Source organism: Ursus americanus, chromosome 17 (genome assembly GCF_024610735.1).
Source record: "Ursus americanus isolate L20-20 chromosome 17, mUrsAme1.1.p, whole genome shotgun sequence".
Lineage (NCBI taxonomy): Eukaryota > Metazoa > Chordata > Mammalia > Carnivora > Ursidae > Ursus > Ursus americanus.
The window spans coordinates 8,622,711-8,639,940 of record NC_142143.1 but is presented as its reverse complement, the minus strand read 5'-3'; the positions used below and the strand labels follow the sequence as shown (position 1 = coordinate 8,639,940).

Sequence of the window (17,230 nt, the reverse complement as noted above, 5' to 3'; positions counted from 1 at the left end):
CCTCCAATCCGTCTTCACACTCTGATACAGGACTCTTTCTTGGCTCTAATTCTTACTGTGTTACTTTCCTGCTCAGAAACCTGTAGTGGCTTCCCATACATTTCAAGATAAAAGTCCAGACTTTTCAACATGGGCCACATGGCCTTGTGCCTCTGGCTTCTCCTCTCTCTGCCCTGGGGCCACAGGCTAAACTCCCACTGGACCAAGGCCTTTCGTTCCCAGAATGCATCCCACTTCCTCCCATCCCAGAAGCTCCTGTGCCATCAGACCTGGCCTGGCTAACTCCTTTCGTTGCCTGGGCAACACCAGGGTCTCTCCTCCAGGCAGTCCTTCCTACCCATCTTCTGCTTTTCCCTTCAGCTTAGCACTTCCACCGTCAAGGCATTATCAGCCACAAGAAGCAGAAACTTGAATACGGCTCAACCAATAATACAGATTGATTATGTCTCCCACAAAATCCAGAAGTAGGGGGGCTCCTGCACAGCTCACTCAGGGGCTCCATGACATTGTCAAGCTTCTGTTTGCCGTTTGGCTCTGCCATCTCCATTATTGTTCAAGTCCATGCCACATACTTTAGAAACATTCTCTGTGGGGGGTGGGGACAAACATTTGTCTTTTAATAGTGAAACATTTTCTGAAATAACCAGAAGCCACATAGAGCCAAGTCTGGTGAGTCATATGAATAATCAAGGGAAGTGATAACATTTGGGGTCACAGTCGACAAAGGACCATACAGTCATGAGACAGAACTTCTGGCTTTGCTTGAGATCTGGCACTAAATGCAAGTTTAGAAAAGGCATCCCAAATATCTTGAGTTACGTCCAAATTGTTTGTGAAACACATGGAGTGTGAACACAAAGAGTGACTGTTTTCAAAGCTGGCCCCACTGGGTGTTTTAAGTTTTAATTTGATTGTTTAAGGAAAGAGGAACAAATTAAATTTTTAAAAGGTTCCTGGTTACCTGTCAGAGAAGAAATCATGGGGTGGCCACTCTGGCCTTCCCAGCAACTGCTCAGACGAGGAGCTTCAGGTGCTGGCATCTGGGACACATGAATTTCCAAAATATAAAGAGAAAGGCTTTCAGAGAATCCCCCGAATGCTGAATCGGGGAGGCCATGCCATGGTGGGGTCCCACGTGTGGGTGGGACCAGTGGACAGAAATAGCTCAGGGCCAAAGAAGCCGAACTCCAGAGAGAAACCTGTTGCTCCCCCACTGGGGCACCTGTGTGGTTTCCTCGGCATTTTTTCCCCTCTAAATCCAAAAGGGTGTTCTTTGTCCTGCCCCTCTCTTTTGCTTCTTGGTGTCCTCCCTACAGTCTCTGCCCTTCCTTCTCTTCCATGTAGATCTTAAGTAACCAAGAGGAGTGGTTCAAGGCGGAGCTTGGGAGCCAAGAAGGATATGTGCCCAAGAATTTTATAGACATCCAGTTTCCTGAGTAAGTATTTCCAGCCTGCTGACATGGGCCTACCCACACACACTCCCCTTACTTTTTCAGCAGTCACTAAAATTATCTATGCATACCCAAGATACTGTCAAAACTGGTTGCCTCTGGAGAGGGAACCACGCAGCTGAAGGCCAGGGTGGGAGGGAGATTTGCATTTCACTGCATTCCCTTTCGAATTTTATACCATGTGCATGGATCACCTATTTTAGGTTTTATAAGCTCAACTAATCTATAATCGCAATCACAGGGTTTCCACGAATTCCACCCGGGGCGCTGTTGGCCACCCCACAATAGCTGCTTCTTAAGGGCACTTCTCCATGACCTCCCAACGTCTTCCATCCTTACCAGGGATCCCAAACAGCTCCCTGCTTTCCCTAAACCGTGCTCATACGCTTGAGAACAGTCGGTGGAGGGAAAAGAGGAGATTCCCTTCATCAAGAGGAAAAAGAAAAATAGAGATTGGGTCTCGTTTGTCTCAAGAATTGACCACAAGGGTTAGATAGAAATCTCATCTCCGAGAGTCATGGTCTAGCTCAAAGAGCACAGGTCTGTTAGAAACCCGAAGTGGTCTTGGTGACTCTGGTGAGGTGCAGGAGTGCGCTCACTGTGAACCAGGACTGACCACTGAACCGACAGAATGACCACCCACCTCAGCCCTTGATGCTGCCCTGTGATCTTCTACTTTTTTTTTTTTAAGATTTTATTTATTTATTTGACAGAGATAGAGACAGCCAGCGAGAGAGGGAACACAGCATGGGGAGTGGGAGAGGAAGCAGCAGGCTCATAGCAGAGGAGCCTGATGTGGGACTCGATCCTAGAACGCTGGGATCACGCCCTGAGCCGAAGGCAGACGCTTAACGACTGCGCCACCCAGGCGCCCCTCTTCTACTTTTTTTTTAAAGATTTTATTTATTTGAGAGAGAGAGAGAGCATGAGCAGGGGGGAAAGAGAGGGGAAGGGAGAAGCAGACTCCCCACCGAGCAGGGAGCCCGATGCAGGGCTCAATCCCAGAACGCTGGGATCATGACTTGAACCGAAGGCAGACGCTTAACCCTGAGCCACCCAGGGGCCCTGCCCTGTAACCTTCTAGATGACCACCCCACACCTTCTTGCTTCTCAGACCTCCAGCCCCTCCCCCACAGCACTCGTGGCTCAGGGCCTTGCTTCCAGGGTCACTGGGACAACGGAAGCCACCAGAAAAGCCCCTCTACCCCGCCCCCCCAGCTGACTCACTGCATCCAGCCACGTCCTGCAACTGCACTCAGACAAGGGTGCCTTTCCTGCAGCTGTTCGGAAGGAACTGTCTGTGCTTCTAGCAGAAACTCCCTCTCCCTCTCTCGCACATCAGTTCCCAATCTCTCTCTCTCTCTCTCTCTCTCTCTCTCTCCTGGGGCATTCCCATCAGCAAAGATACTGCAATTTCTCCCATCTTACCAAAAAAACAAAACAAAAATTCTTGATCCCAAGTCCCCTTCCAGCTACCACTGCACTTCGTCGAGAGAATTGTCTGTCCCATCATCTCTAACTCCTCTCCGCCCCTTGGAACCTTTTTATCACTGTTGCAGGGACCCACCGGGCCCACTGGTGGGGTCTAGTGTCTCCGCATGATAGAATGTAAGCTCACGGGGGCAGGCCTCCTGGTCTGCTCTGCTCACCCCTGCACGCCCGGTGCCCAGCAGAAGGCCAGCACAGAGTAGATGTTTGATAAAAGATGGTTGAATGAACGAATGAGCAGCTTTGGGACAGTAGGTAAAAACATAACCCTGCCCGCTTGTTTCATATGTAGTGTGCGGACATTTTTGCCAGTCTTGGAGTCCCATATCAAACTCCAGTGCGAGGACGAATGTGTATTTTCTAGACGATCCCCTAACCACTCGCGGCCTCGTCCGAAACAGCTCCTTCGACGTCTGGCTGCCATGGAGCACACCCTGGTCCCTCACGCAGCCCCATCACGTTCCCTACACAAGGCCACGCTGTGGTGGTCGCTTGTTCCGCCCCGTGGCCAAGTACGGCGGACGCTGTGGCACCATCTCCAGGCAGCTGGCCGCCGGAACCCCTCTGCTTCGAGCCCCTCACAGCCCAACCGTGCTTCCCCTGCCGTTCCGGGTCGGAATAAGGGCATCCGTCCTGCCACCCCTGTCTGGAGGCCAGGTTCCTAAACGCCGAGAGCCCAGGGGATTGCTCACCAAGGAATCCAAGGCGTGTCGGACATTCACCCTAAAGGGACGTATGTGCTGACCTTCCAGGGGCGGCACTTGGGCAGCCACCTTGGAGGGATGGGACCCGTCCCACTCGGGGCTGCTGAGTGATTGCAAACACTCATTTTTGCTCTTCTGTGGTCGCTAGGTTTCTGGGCGCCTGCCCTGAGGCCGTAGCCTCCGTTTGGCAGTGCTTGGCCTTTTGCGTGTATGCTGTGCCACCGGCCACAGCACTGCCAGAGCCTGCCACCCTCGCTGCTCCCCGGAAGGAGGAGTTCTCCTCCGTTCCTTCATTTCCACGGTCAAGATTATTTTCCTGGATTTGGGGGAGGGCCCAGGAGCTGGCTGTGTAGACGCCGCTCTCTGGAGGCTGCTAGCCTGGCTCCACACCACCCAGATCTCCAGGGCCCCTGGGCTCTGAGGGGCCCCCCTGAGCTCTCAGCCTGGGCATGAGCCCAAGGCTTCCCGGCTCGGGCCCCCCAGCGCCCGAAGGGGCTCCTGTCCTCCTGGCGCATCATCTGTCCCCTGAAGTTCTTTCCCAGCGACATCCCTCCCAGAACTGCCAGCAGGCGGCTGCTTCCCGCAGCGAGTCACTCCCACACTGTCCCATTTTGGTACAGTGGCACATTTCCATGATTCAGGTTTTCCGAGCGCGAGAGAGACTTCTCCTGGAGGGAAGGAACAAAGAGGGGCGCGTCAGGCGAACACTCACTTGCCTTGCCTGAAAACTGCCGAGAGCATACCTTTGGTTTCAGAGGCCCCCGCCCCTCCTCAGTCTCTTTCTGCGCTCTGCCGACCAGAGTCCCCAGCCTCCGTCCCTTTGGGTCATCTCTTCTCCCCTTCCCCTTCCAATCACTCTGGTATCTCACCAAGATTCTCTGGTTTTCTCTCATCCAATAGGTGGTTCCATGAAGGTCTCTCGCGACACCAGGCAGAGAACTTACTTATGGGCAAGGAGGTTGGTTTCTTCATCATCCGGGCCAGCCAGAGCTCCCCAGGGGACTTCTCCATTTCCGTCAGGTACCGGCCATTCCCATCCCAGACTGCTAAAGCCATGAGGTGACCTCTTGAATGTGACCTGTCGCTCAGGAGCATGGTGGCCAAGGGGCCCCAGCATCTTATCAGCTGGGACGCCATTCATTTCCTTCCCACGACACATTTATATAACTCCTCGGGACGCTGGTTTGTGGCCAAATTACGTATATGTTCATCTGCCTCCCCCTCTACCCCAAGTGCTTCTGGAAGGACAGGATCTTAATCGATTTCGCCTTTGTGCCTTTAACAGTGCCTGTACCCAGCAGGCATTCAGTGAGTGTTTGGGCAAGGACGTGGGGCAGGAGAAGAAAGGAGAATTCCCACCTGTTCCCATCTGTCTTGGGGTTTCAATCTGAACCTCTTCTTCTACTACTGATATATGTCTGAGGAAGGCTCAGAGGAAAGTTAAAATGCCAAGTCATTGTTGTAGGTGGCTGCATGAGAAGAAGGGCCAGCTCAGCACACCGAAATGCAGCAAACTGACAGCGACAGATCCGAGCCGAGGAGGGCCGGGGCGAGGGACCGCAGCAGCACAATCTCGCTCGTGTGCAGCAGCAGGGAGGAAATGAGTCAGTCGGGGCCTAAACATGACACAGCCCCACACTCCGAAACCCCAAGTCTGGGCACGGGGCACGTGGTCAGCATGTCTGGGATCGCAAGTCACACAACAGGCACGGTGACCACATGTGAAAGTGCACAAATTAATGCTGATATCCGTACAGCAGGCGACGTGACAACCTGTACAGTGGAGCCTACTGTCAAGTTCACTGACAGGAAATGTTGGTCTGGATTATTCAATACACGGTGAACGGCGTGTAGCTTCAGGGCTTTAAGTGCGTAAATCCAGTCTCGGGTCATGAACTGAGGCCACTTCACTATTTAGGAAGAATGGCTATTTTAAGGAATAGGTCGGGAGGACTTAGCGAATAATGGGTCGACCATTTGTATGCACTCCGCAGTGCTCAAAAATCGCTGGGTCTCACGAGCACTGCCCTCGCAATCTTGCTTAACATTGTCCTTAACTGAAACTTTGTTTATTTTCACAGCTTAGGCAACAGGAAATTTTAGCTCAGAGGCCAATACCGATGTATCACAAATTCTAAATTTGTTAGGTCTTAATGCAATTTTGCTCTATTAATAAATCTTACAGTCAACACTCTTTCTTAAGGGCCCTGATTACAGATTGGACCAGGTAAATGGTTGCGTCGAAGGGTATCTCTTGGTGCCTCTGGTTTGCATCAAGTGCACTGTGGCTTTTCAGCTAGGAATTAGGGTTTGTATTTCCTCCGTGAAGGTGAATTCTCCAGAACGGTCAGCCTTGACTTCTGCCACAGTCTCTCCCTGCTCCTGGGGCGTTGCAGTTTCTTGGGGTTATTACCATAATCGTTACTACATCCTCTGCAGAAATGTAGCCTAATATATTCCAAAGCAAATAACTTTTATTTATTTATACATCTGCCTTCTGTCATGCAAAGATAATTAAGAGCTCATTGTAGTTCTATCACTTAGCATTCGTTAAGGGTCTGAAACACCAGATTTTAGAGTCCGGAGCCCTGAGTTACATCCTTTTCTGTTCTTCTTGGAGCTTGAGACAATGGTGCAGCCACTCTCTCTCTCCAGGGGCCCAGAGGACCGGCTGCAAGCCTGACATCCATCCTCTCAGCTCATGAGAGAGAGAGAGGGTTAATGTTTCTCACTCTGAGGTCCTTGACTAAGAATAATTATATCACAAGAATATTTCCTCCTCCACACACAGATGTGAGGAGTAATGACTATGAATTAAGCCATGTGTTGTTAGAGTGAAGAAAGCATCTGTTAGTGGCCAACACCAAGGGAAAGACCATGCAGTGATTGCGAATGTCGGTTCATAGCCCAGAGCAGTCAAGCAGAGGTCCCAGTATGGGTTCCCCTGGCCATGAGCAGAGCCTGGCACGTAAGATGAGACTGAGGATCAATCAAAATTCTCATCCCCTCCCAACACAGTCTGCTGAATTCATCCTTAAGAAACCTGCGCTAACTGTCAGAGGTATCTTCACTCCCCAACTCTCCTTAAAATCTTGACCTTTCTGTTGACTCAGGCAATTGGTATCATTAGTTTATTTTTAGATATAAATGTATGTCTGTTTGACGAATAAACTTGACATTGAAAAGAGAATGCGTTGGTGATGGGGAAAGACTGGAGCTATTAGTAAAGGCCAAGCTCCCCCTTTCCAGATGAATAAAATCCAATTTCTCCACCCCTGATACAAATATTTCCCATCACTGGGATTCAGCTGGTGTCAAAAAGTGCTGATCTAGAAGCAGTTGGTGTGTGTACATGACATGACAGGCTCAGTTCACTGGGCTGGAGTCAGAAAGCCAGGGTTCACGCCTCCGCTCTGCCAATCACTCACGGTGACTTTGGCCAAGCCCCTCCACCTCTCTGAGCCTCCGCGTCCTCATCGGGAACATGGAGATGAGGCTAAACAATCTCAGAGGTCCTTTCCGATTCAAACACTGCATCGCTATATAACACCTTTCTCCCCAAAAGTTCAAAATACTTTGTAAACTTATTTATGCAAAACATAAACCAAGACCAAGAGATCTCCATTAGGTAGAGAGCCAAGTGTGACAAATTTCTCAAGATGGTCTCTTACTGTCCAGAGCTATTTTATGGGCTTAAAAGAGCTGGTCCAAAGTATTTCTGAGAATAGAAAGATAACAGGGGTGAAAAACCTCTCCCTTCTGAGTCTTGGCAGAGTGCTAGGCCTTGTACAGGCTCGGGGGTTGCCATGTTTCAAACAAACATTGTGAAAAAGTCCTTGACCTGGTAGTCGTTGAAGCGCTTGGACATTTTTTTCTTATGAAAGGTTGGCTTCGGTGTCAGAAGACAGATTATCTTCCGCTGATGTAAAAATCCCTTCTAATGCTGCCTGTGTCCTGAGCGGTCCCTCCCACCAATCTCCCCCTAGAGTTTGACTGAGCCGGTCCACCTGCCCTGTGATGGGCAGGCACTCGCATCCCCGTTCCTGCCCCAACAGAACTCCAGCATCCCTGGATGCGGTCAGCCCTGCAGGTGGGGACATTGTCACCATGTAATATACAATTTGCGTTCGCCCTGATCTCTAGGCATGAGGATGATGTTCAGCACTTCAAGGTCATGAGAGACAACAAGGGTAATTACTTCCTGTGGACAGAGAAGTTTCCATCTCTAAATAAGCTGGTGGACTACTACAGGACGACTTCCATCTCCAAACAGAAGCAGATCTTTCTGAGGGATAGAACCCGAGAGGATCAGGTACGCCTCAGGCCGCGATCAGCCCCAGTCTGCAGATTTTAGGCAGCATGAGTCCTATGTGACCCATCAAGACAATGCATTTGATGGGCATGTCCTCTGAGTATTTCGGAAGACAGAAGAAGGCCAATGTCAGACCTCAGCTTCAGTCATCTCTGAACACTTCCCAGCCATGTGATTTGGGAAAGTTGTCTGATCCTCAGTTTCCTGATCCATAATATTGAAATGATGGTGATACCTAGCTCATAGATGGTGGTGAAGGTTAGAGAAGATAGTGTATCCCCTTCCCGAACACCACTCCTAACAGTGCTACAAGCACTCCGCAAACATTAGCTCCTAACCGGGGGTGCTTTGTTTTGTTATTACGGATAGAACTACAACACAGTTTCAGCCTAGCTGCAACTAGCCTAGAGTTGCCCAAAGGTGAAGGCCAGGGGGCCACACACAGGGATGTTGGAGAGCGGCCTAGAGTCCAGGACTAAGGCAGCAGATAGAGCTTCGTCACAGAAAGGGAGGTTAGGGGTGTTGGAGGAAGAAACTGGACCTGGAATTCTTGCTCTTGAAACAGTGTGGAATGTAGAGTATTATGTTACTTGAAAATACGTCAGACAAACCTAGTTTTTTTTTTTTTTTTTAGATTTTTTAATTTATTTTAGAGAGAGGGAGAGCACTCGCTGGCAGGGGAAGGAGCAGAGGAAGAGGGAGAGAGAGAGAATCTCAAACAGACTCTGAGCTGAGCACAGAGCCTGAAGCAGGGCTCGACCCCATGACCCTGAGATCATGACCCTAGCTGAAACCAAGAGTCAGACACTTAACCAGCTGAGCCACCCAGGCACCCCCAGAAAAACCTAGTTTTTAAATCCTTATTTTATCACTAACTGTCCTTATTACATAACCAAGTTAAGAAACCTTTCTGAGTACCAGATTTCTCATCTGGAGAATGGAGAGAATATAATACCTCCCTCGCTGGGCTGTTGTAAGAATTAAATGAGATAATATAGCGATAGCACTTGCCATAAAGTCTGGACATAGTAGGCACCAAGGAAATGCTAACTTGCCTCCCATAAGAAAATTCACACACACACACACAATATATATATATATATATATATATATATATATATATATATAATATCTTTCAAAGGAAACAACATCGTTATAAGAAAGAAATGGGTATTCTAGAAAGAAGCATTCTCTGGAATAGTTGAAATAGTTGAAATCCCTGGAACAAGGTGAGGCTTTCAAAGCAACAGGTGCTCTGGGGAAGTAGAGAAAACCATTTCAGGTAATTTTGTTGATTGTAAGCCTGAGAAATGACAGTCCCAGCAAGTGCACATAAAAGTTCAGAAAGAAAAACAAAGGTTAACTAAGAATTTGTGAGTTATTTTAACCAAGAAACAGAGGTATTAATTTATCAGGATGTGCGTGCAGAGAACAGAGGTAGCATAAAACGCATTAAACTGGATTAAACGAGTTCATATTTGTAAACCACTTCGAACAGCGCCTGGCATATAAGAAGCCCAGGCCTGTGTAATTGTTTGTGAAATTAAAATAACAAGAAAGTACCTCCGAGTCACAAGGTTGTGGTACCAGTAAGCAGAAAGGCTGTGCTCCTTCCCAGCCTGCCCAGCAGCAGGCCCGGTTTCCATGGGGCCGCAAGAGGGCTGCTGTTTGGGGCTCTATCACCGGGCCATAAATGACAGTTCAAAATCAGGCAAAGTCAGTGGCAGAGCTTATCAGGAGGGGAGGATGTCCGGCGGTGTGGCAACATGCGATAAGGAGGAGTGGCATTGTGTTAGCAAAATAGAATATTCAAGCTTGATTACAGAGAGTAAAACAAGCCCACTAGGAAGAGACTTAATGGGTAGCACGTGGAAAGTGAACCAGAGACCCAGAGTCCCCAACCCGGGAGAATCTGAGAACGTGGAGACCATTTTTGAAACCACGAGGGTCCAGACCATCGGCTCTCTTGAGGCTGCCCGCATGCTTTCGGCTGTCCCTTGGAGAGGTCGTGGGCAAAGTCTGGAAAGCTGCCAGAAAGCGGGGGGCAGGAGTTGTGGGAGAAGGATGGACCAGCATCCTCTTCGTCATTCTCTCCCAGGGTCACCGGGGCAACAGCCTGGACCGGAGGCCCCAGGGAGGCCCGCACCTCAGTGGGACCGTGGGAGAAGAAATCCGGCCTTCGATGATCCGGAAGCTTTCGGACCACCCGGCACCCCCTCCCTCGCCGTACCCGCCGGCGCCCCCAGCCCAGCAGCACCGCTACCTGCAGCACCCTCATTTCCATCAGGTAACCCAGCAGGATGAATGGGCACTGTGAGGTCAGGAAGAGGACCTCCCCAGCCCGGGGCTCAGGCCACCCTGTCCCCGCGGCCACTGAGCGTGTGAAAATCCCTCACGATGCCAGATGCAACCAGAGCCAACAAGTGCTTGGGGGTCTGTTGTGGTCCTGGGACTGTGGGCCGGGGAGGAGCGTCTTGGGCACCCCCAGCCTCGTGAGAGCTCTCAGAGTTCGTAAAGAAGACCCCGGACCTCCCAACTGGCAGAAATAGGGTAATATGATACGGGAACTGCTCTTGGCAAAGAAGACCCTGTGAATTCACTGGCTCCCTGCCTGAACGCTCACACACACACACACACACACACACACACACACACACACACACACACGTTCCTACCCTGAGGATTCAGTGAACCGTTGCTTCATTTTCCTGTCAGCACAATTCCAGATCTATCCGTGCCCCTTAACCCCTCTGGCTGTGGAGAGCCGCAAGAAAAACAGATTTACACCGCAACAGAGCCTTGCTTATTTATTTATTTATCCCCTGCCCTGTTCCAGATGGGATTTGGGGCCACATACTGAGATGGACAGTACGGCCAGACATCATCCCTAAATTCCTTAGTAGGGCACCCAAAGCCCTTTGTGAACTGCCCTTATCTGTTTCCCCGGCCTCATCTCCTGCTGCCTCTCCCTAGACCACCCGCCCGCCCTCCACCCTCCACCCTCTCCACTCCCCGAGCAAACACACATTCCAGCAACGTTGCACTATCTTTAGTTACCAGAAGGGTCTATTGTGTTTTCTCTCATAACTTGGGGGCTTTTTATACCCTATTTTCTCTGCCTAAAATGCCCTTTCCTGGCTGATCCTTCTCCTCCTCTAACCTAGAGTTCAAGTATCACCTCCTCTAGGAAGCCTTCTCTGATTACCCTGGCGGACTGAGACATTCTCTCAGCTCGTGACCACTTAAACGTGTATGGTTCCCACTCTGAAGTGACGATCCACAAAGACAAGGACCTTTTCTTTCCAGCTACCCATCCCCAGTGATTAGGACGGTACTAGACACATGGCAGGCACCCAATAAATATGCTTTGAATGAATGAAATCTGGCATCGTCTTCACAATCGAAGGTCCCTTTGCCATCCTTTCCCCCTCTCTCTAACACCTGGGGCGTGTTGTCGTCAGCAGCAAGTATTCTTGGAACACCGGCTGTGTCCATGGCATCTGAGCAAGGCACTGGGGGGGGCCTGACAGGGATGTGGTGTGGTGACAGGTCCTCTGTTACGCGTGTCTCTAGGAACGCCGAGGAGGCAGCCTTGACATAAACGACGGGCACTGTGGCCTGGGCGTGGGCAGCGAGGTGAACGCCGCCCTCATGCACCGGAGACACACAGACCCTGTGCAGCTCCAAGTGGCCGGGGTACGTGAGCTTTCCCCCCGGGTTCAGCGAAGGCGGCCAGGGGGGCACGTAGAGAAATGGTTGTTCCTCCAGGACAGAGGCGAGCTGCTCCCAGCTCAGAACCGAGGTGGTGGGAGCCCAGCGCGTGATGGGGGAGGAGTTCCCAGGCGGAGCCGATCCCTGTCTGTTGATCTTTCTGGCCCCCGGGCCTTGCCCTGTCCTCCTAGTTTTTGGCTCTGGCTCTGGCTCTGGCAGAGGGAGATCTGTTGCCTTTTTCCTTGTGCTGCATCTGCCTGGGCCGCCCTAGCACCAAGGGCTGGCAGTGTGGGCACGCTGCCATCCTTTCTGTCCCTGGAGAGAGTGAAAAGACCACCTATTGCTGTAGGGAGAGTAGCTGGCAAGGATTCTCGTGGGGCCTTGGAGAATCCCATCTCTGTCGATCATAGTCCTGAGTCTCTAGGGCGGCTCAGACGCTCGGGGCTGTGCAGCGGGCTCTGCTCTCTGTCGAAGTGGAGTTCGGGGGGTCTCTGGAGAGCCAGAGGTCGGCCTTCAGGGCAGGCTGCTCACTGAGGACTTTGTCTTGGTGCGGGAGCCAGCAGGACCCCTCCTGCGTGACAGCAGCTCCGAAGCCCAGCCCCCCCCCCCCCCGGCCCTGGCTCAGCGGGACCCCTCTGTGCTTCCCCCAACAGCGAGTGCGGTGGGCCCGGGCGCTGTACGACTTTGAGGCCCTCGAGGACGACGAGCTGGGATTTCGCTGTGGAGAGGTGGTCGAGGTCCTGGACAGCTCCAACCCATCCTGGTGGACCGGCCGCTTGCACAACAAACTGGGCCTCTTTCCTGCCAACTACGTGGCACCCATGATCCGATGAGGCCCTTCCGGGGGGTCAGAGGCTTTTGTCTGAAGCTGCCTGCACGAGAGGGGCAAGGAAGAAAAGCTGGAACTATCTACACATACGTATATATGTGTGCGCGCACACACACACACACACACACACACATCTATGCCTGTGTGTACACACTTTTATAATAGTAATTTATTGGCGATTTTGTTGGTTACTTAGTTGATATGAAAGGAAGTCAGGTGGAGAATTATATTCATACTTGTTTTTCTGCTCCCCTTCAGCGGTGTGTGGAAGGCAGTGGGAAAGCTGGCAAGGGGGGCGCAGGGACATGAAACTCAAATTCTTCCTGTCTTTAAGATGGCGCTGCTTCCTCCTGGCCTTGGGAATGTTCCCTGAGAGTAGCGAAGCAGAGATCCACACCCCGGGGTTGGACGCCGAGCAACAGGGTGGGGCGGGACTGCTCGGGGCACGTGTCAGCTCACCTCCAAGCCTGGGTGGGTTTGCAGCGCAGCTTCCCTCCGGTTCTACAAGGGTGGGCGCTGCTGGGTTGGAAATAAAGGTGTGGCCACACAGGGCTGAGCTGGGAGCAGGAGGGGCCGTGGGGGCAGGACTGGAGAGCAGGCGTCCTGAAGCCTGGGCAAGGCTGGCCTCCCGCTCCCCGCTCAGCAGAGAACTTCCTCCGCGAACCCTCTTCCCTGTGGCTGACCGGAGAAACAGAGACCCCAAGGAGCCAGGCCCTGGGAGATGGAGGGATTTTCACAAATGCCCAGTGGCTTACTTGGGTGTAACCTCTGTCTCCCCGGATACCAAGAAAGCAGCGTCGGAGATTCTGTAAAATGCTTAGAGAAGCCCCCGGCTGAGAAAGCTGGATTTTTGAGTCGTTGTTTTCTGGCTACAGGGGTGTCTCATTGGGTCTCTATTTCTTTTCCTGTGTTTTGAGGATGCTTTGCCCAGTGGCACAGAGAGAAGCCCACGCCACAAGAGCATCGACTAGCTATTGTTGATGGGCTGATTGACTGAGCATGACCCTGGGTGGGAGCCGGCTTTGCCATGAGCTTCCTGTTGGATCTGGCTGTTGGGTCACTGCTGGCAGCCTTCACCCCCAACACACCCCCCCAAGACCTGCACGTGGAGCAAGGGACCCCAATACCACTGTCTCTCCTGCCACCTCAAAACAGAATTGTATTTCCCCTGGGGCTGTGGGTGTGAAGCACGGACTGGCCAGGCCGGGGAGAAGAGACACCGGAGAAGGAAACTCAGTGTTTTGGTGGAGCCCGGGAACAAACACGCATGCACCGAGGGCCCTGGGAAGAGGGTGTGTGTGTGTGTAATGAGGCCTAAATGAAAGGGCGGGGTGCCCACGTTGGCAACGGAGCATGGGGGTGAGGTGGGCCCCTTCCTTTATCATCTCCCCCAGCCCTTCTTGCTCTAAGGAGTGACAGGGGCAGCCATTATCGGGGGTGATAGGAGAAGAAGAAAGAGTTTCTGACTCAGAAGTAACTGTCAGTGTAACATAGGCTGTGTCCCTTTGACTCTGAATTCTATGATTCTGTGATCCCTGTGTTGCCTTTAGAGAGGAAGGGAAAAAGAAGGCACTCTGCGGTGAGTCTTGGGACGGAAGAGAAAATAGCCCTGAGAGGTGGGGGGGAGTGGAGCGAGAGTGAGGAGCGTGTGGCTGCAGCCTTTAGCAGTGAAAGCACGGAAAGGGAAAGGTAGCAAAGACATTTCAAAAGATCAAGGAGCAGCGCGAGAGGCAGAAAGGAAGGGAAAGGAAGCAAGATGTTAAGTGGAGCAGGTGAGGAAGACATCGGAGTAGGAGTCCACAGGCAGACAAGCAGGGGAAGGAGGGAGGGAGCAGGTGGGGAGGGAGGAATTAGAGCAGAGACATGCGTGCTGGGGAAGGCAGGGGTGAAGAGGAAAGAACAGGGAGAAAGGAAAGCGAGGCAAAGAAGACCTAAGAGCTATTTTGGTGCTAGGTAATGGGAACAGTTACAGTAAATAAAAGCCAAAAGTGATGTTTGATTTTACAGTATTTACAAACCATATGCTTTAAACAGCCCACAAACCTCATGCATTTGTCTGATTATGTGGGAGGACCAGCCCCAGTGAAGAGAAAGGGAAATGATTTGGTTCTGGCCTGGATTTCGTGCCTTGAAACACTTCTCAAGAAAGCAGTGATACGACAGGCGCCCGTGTTTTTGCCAGGCCGTGTGTCGTGTCTGGGAGCGGGGCTCACTGGCCTGGGGAGGCCTGCCACACAGTGTGGGCAGAGCTTTTGAAACCCCTGGAACTGGATGTTCTGTTCCACCCAGGCTGTCGGGGGAGTCTGGTGCTAAAACAGCCTTTCCCCTCAATTCAGGAGGACACGACTCACCCTAACCACCCATGGAGACCTAGGGTCCTTAGGGACCAGGCGGAGAGGACAGGGATGGAACTGTCCACACTTGGGGGGTGTTGGGAAGTGGCTCTGCTGGGCCTCTGGTGCTCTCCGGGGGAGCACATGGGAAGTCGCTTTCCACCCGACAGCATTTCAGCGCCAGGGGCCCTCCACCCAGAGCTCCTCCCAGCTGCACAGTCAGGGAAACAGCACGGATGTCTGGACTCCAGCTGCATGACCTGGGGGCAGGGAACTTCCAGAGAAAGCCCAGGTCCTGTTGAACCGGTTTGTTTTCCTAACCCCTTGCGGAGGCTCACTGCAGTATCAAATCTCTGGTCCCTGCCACTGCTCACCCACTTTTAGATAGATGGCCTCAGGGTGGCCGAAGGCAGGGCTGCTCAAAATTCAGTTGCCTATGGAGCGCCTGGGGAACGTGTTAAAATGCAGATTCTGATTCAATCCTACGTGTCCACCAAGCTCAGAGGGGATGATGTTCGTTGGTCCACGGACCAGACTTTGAGTAGCAAGGGCACAGAACTTGGCAGGGAGCTAGAGAGCCACAAAAATCAGATGAGATCCCTTTTCTAGGGGTCTTCAGGCGCTTTCTCTGTTGCTCACAAATGAGACATGATTCAGAGCTGCCATTATGACGTCATCCACATTTGATGGCCCGGGCGACCGATTACAGCGTCTCGGACTCCATCAAGAATCAAGAAACTTGGACACCTGGCTGGCTCAGTCGGTTAAGTGACTGCCTTTGGCTCAGGTCATGATCCTGGAGTCCCAGGATCGAGTCTCGCATCAGGCTCCCTGCTTGACGGGCAGTCTGCTTCTCCCTCTGACCCTCCCCCATCTTGTGTTCTCTCTCGCTCGCAAATAAAATCTTAAAAAGAAAAAGATTAAGAAACTTTAGGGTGCGAGGCATTCCGATAAAGTACAAACCGGGATTTCCCAATGGTGATTATTTTAAAGATAAGCAGAGGTTGCAGAAGTTGTGGAAGCTTTCTCGGGAAATCTTTAAACATAAAAAGCTCTCGAGTCGGGGGTGGTCCTGCTTGGAGGCGAGGGAATGGCCCATGTCCCTGGGGCACCATTAGGTCAGCTAACCCAGAGCAAAACAGGCCACAGGCCAGACAGACTGGCCTGGGCAAATACTTGCTGTTTGCCTTGTCTGAAGTTAATGCTTCAGCCTGTTTGTACCAAAACAAGGACACGGGAAAACATGTTGTCCCGGTTCTTGTAGGCCCTTCTCAGGTTCCTCCGCGTGTCTCCACTGCCATAACCGTGCCACCGTATCTCTTCCCTGGTGACTGAGTGAGCCTGGACATGCTTCTCCCAGCTGTCCCCAGTGCATCCTCCACGCAGAGGCCAGAACGATCCTTGTACAACACCAGCCTGATCACATCATCCCCTGCCAGCCACCGCACTGGGATTGGAATCCGAGTCCCGATGTCACCGTGTGAAGTCTGGCCCTGCCTCCCTCTCCAGCCTCCTCTGTGCCTCTCCCCTCCTTGCTGCCACGCTCCTGCCCGCTGGCCTTCTCTCAGCCTCCAGATTGGTTCCCAAAGCCTCCATACCTGTTGTTGGCTGGCTACCTGGCTAACTCCTATGCATCTTCAGGTCTCAGTTTAAATGTCACTTTCTCAAATTATCCTTTCCTGACCCTAATCTAAAATCCAACCCTTCCCGTTGGACTGTCTGTTGGTTTCCAGTGCTTTTCCTGAAGAGCGTATGTGCTGGTCTGTTGGACTATTCGACTGTAAGCTCCCTGGGGGCAGGGATCATCTCTGTTTTGTGAACCATCGTCTGCCCAGCATGTAGCACTGTGTTTGGCACACAGAGGCTCAACAAATATTTGTTTAATGAACGAGCAAGTGAAACCTGCCTCGTGTCACCTATTATTCATTCTGTAACCCAAAGGTCCCAGGCTTTATGGACCCGCAGGTGCAAACAAGGTGATATTAACATCGATGCCCAAGTTACAGTAGCTTTCAGCTGCGTGCCCTCAAGATCTCCAGTTACTTCGGGAGTCCAAGACAGGGAGACTTGTATCTCCCGTGTGTTTAAGAGCCAGTCCACTCATGCCTCCTACTCTGGCCATGAACGTCCCCTGCTGACAGCATCTTCCCTGATGCTGCTGACCCGCTGTGCGTTGCATCTGTATGTTGATGAAATACCCCCGTCCTTCAGGAAACCAGCTCTGCCCTGCAGTCCGTGTGGCCGGGGGTTGGGGAAGAGGAGGGGTGGAGAATGGCCTGTACCCAGTTCTGAGTCGCCCCTGTCTCTGGGCCCCAGAGAGGCACTACCTGGGTCAGTGGTCCCCCACAGCTCATTCCCTCCTCACTGGAGCCCTCGAGGACAGAGGAAGTCCCCTTCCCCTC

The 17,230-nt window shown here is 52.0% G+C and overlaps 1 protein-coding gene across 1 annotated transcript in view; it reads left to right on the top strand.

Annotated features, from left to right (window-relative positions):
* GRAP2 (GRB2 related adaptor protein 2) overlaps positions 1-16,656 on the top strand; it is a 63,677-nt gene extending 47,021 nt beyond the window's left edge. Inside the window, exons 3-8 of the mRNA XM_045780078.2 lie at positions 1,345-1,436; positions 4,544-4,663; positions 7,787-7,955; positions 10,054-10,242; positions 11,529-11,651; positions 12,320-16,656. Of these exons, the coding sequence (XP_045636034.1) occupies positions 1,345-1,436; positions 4,544-4,663; positions 7,787-7,955; positions 10,054-10,242; positions 11,529-11,651; positions 12,320-12,499 (873 nt within the window). The 3' untranslated portion in view covers positions 12,500-16,656. The remainder of the gene's footprint in view (positions 1-1,344; positions 1,437-4,543; positions 4,664-7,786; positions 7,956-10,053; positions 10,243-11,528; positions 11,652-12,319) is intronic.
* Positions 16,657-17,230: the final 574 nt, after the last annotated feature.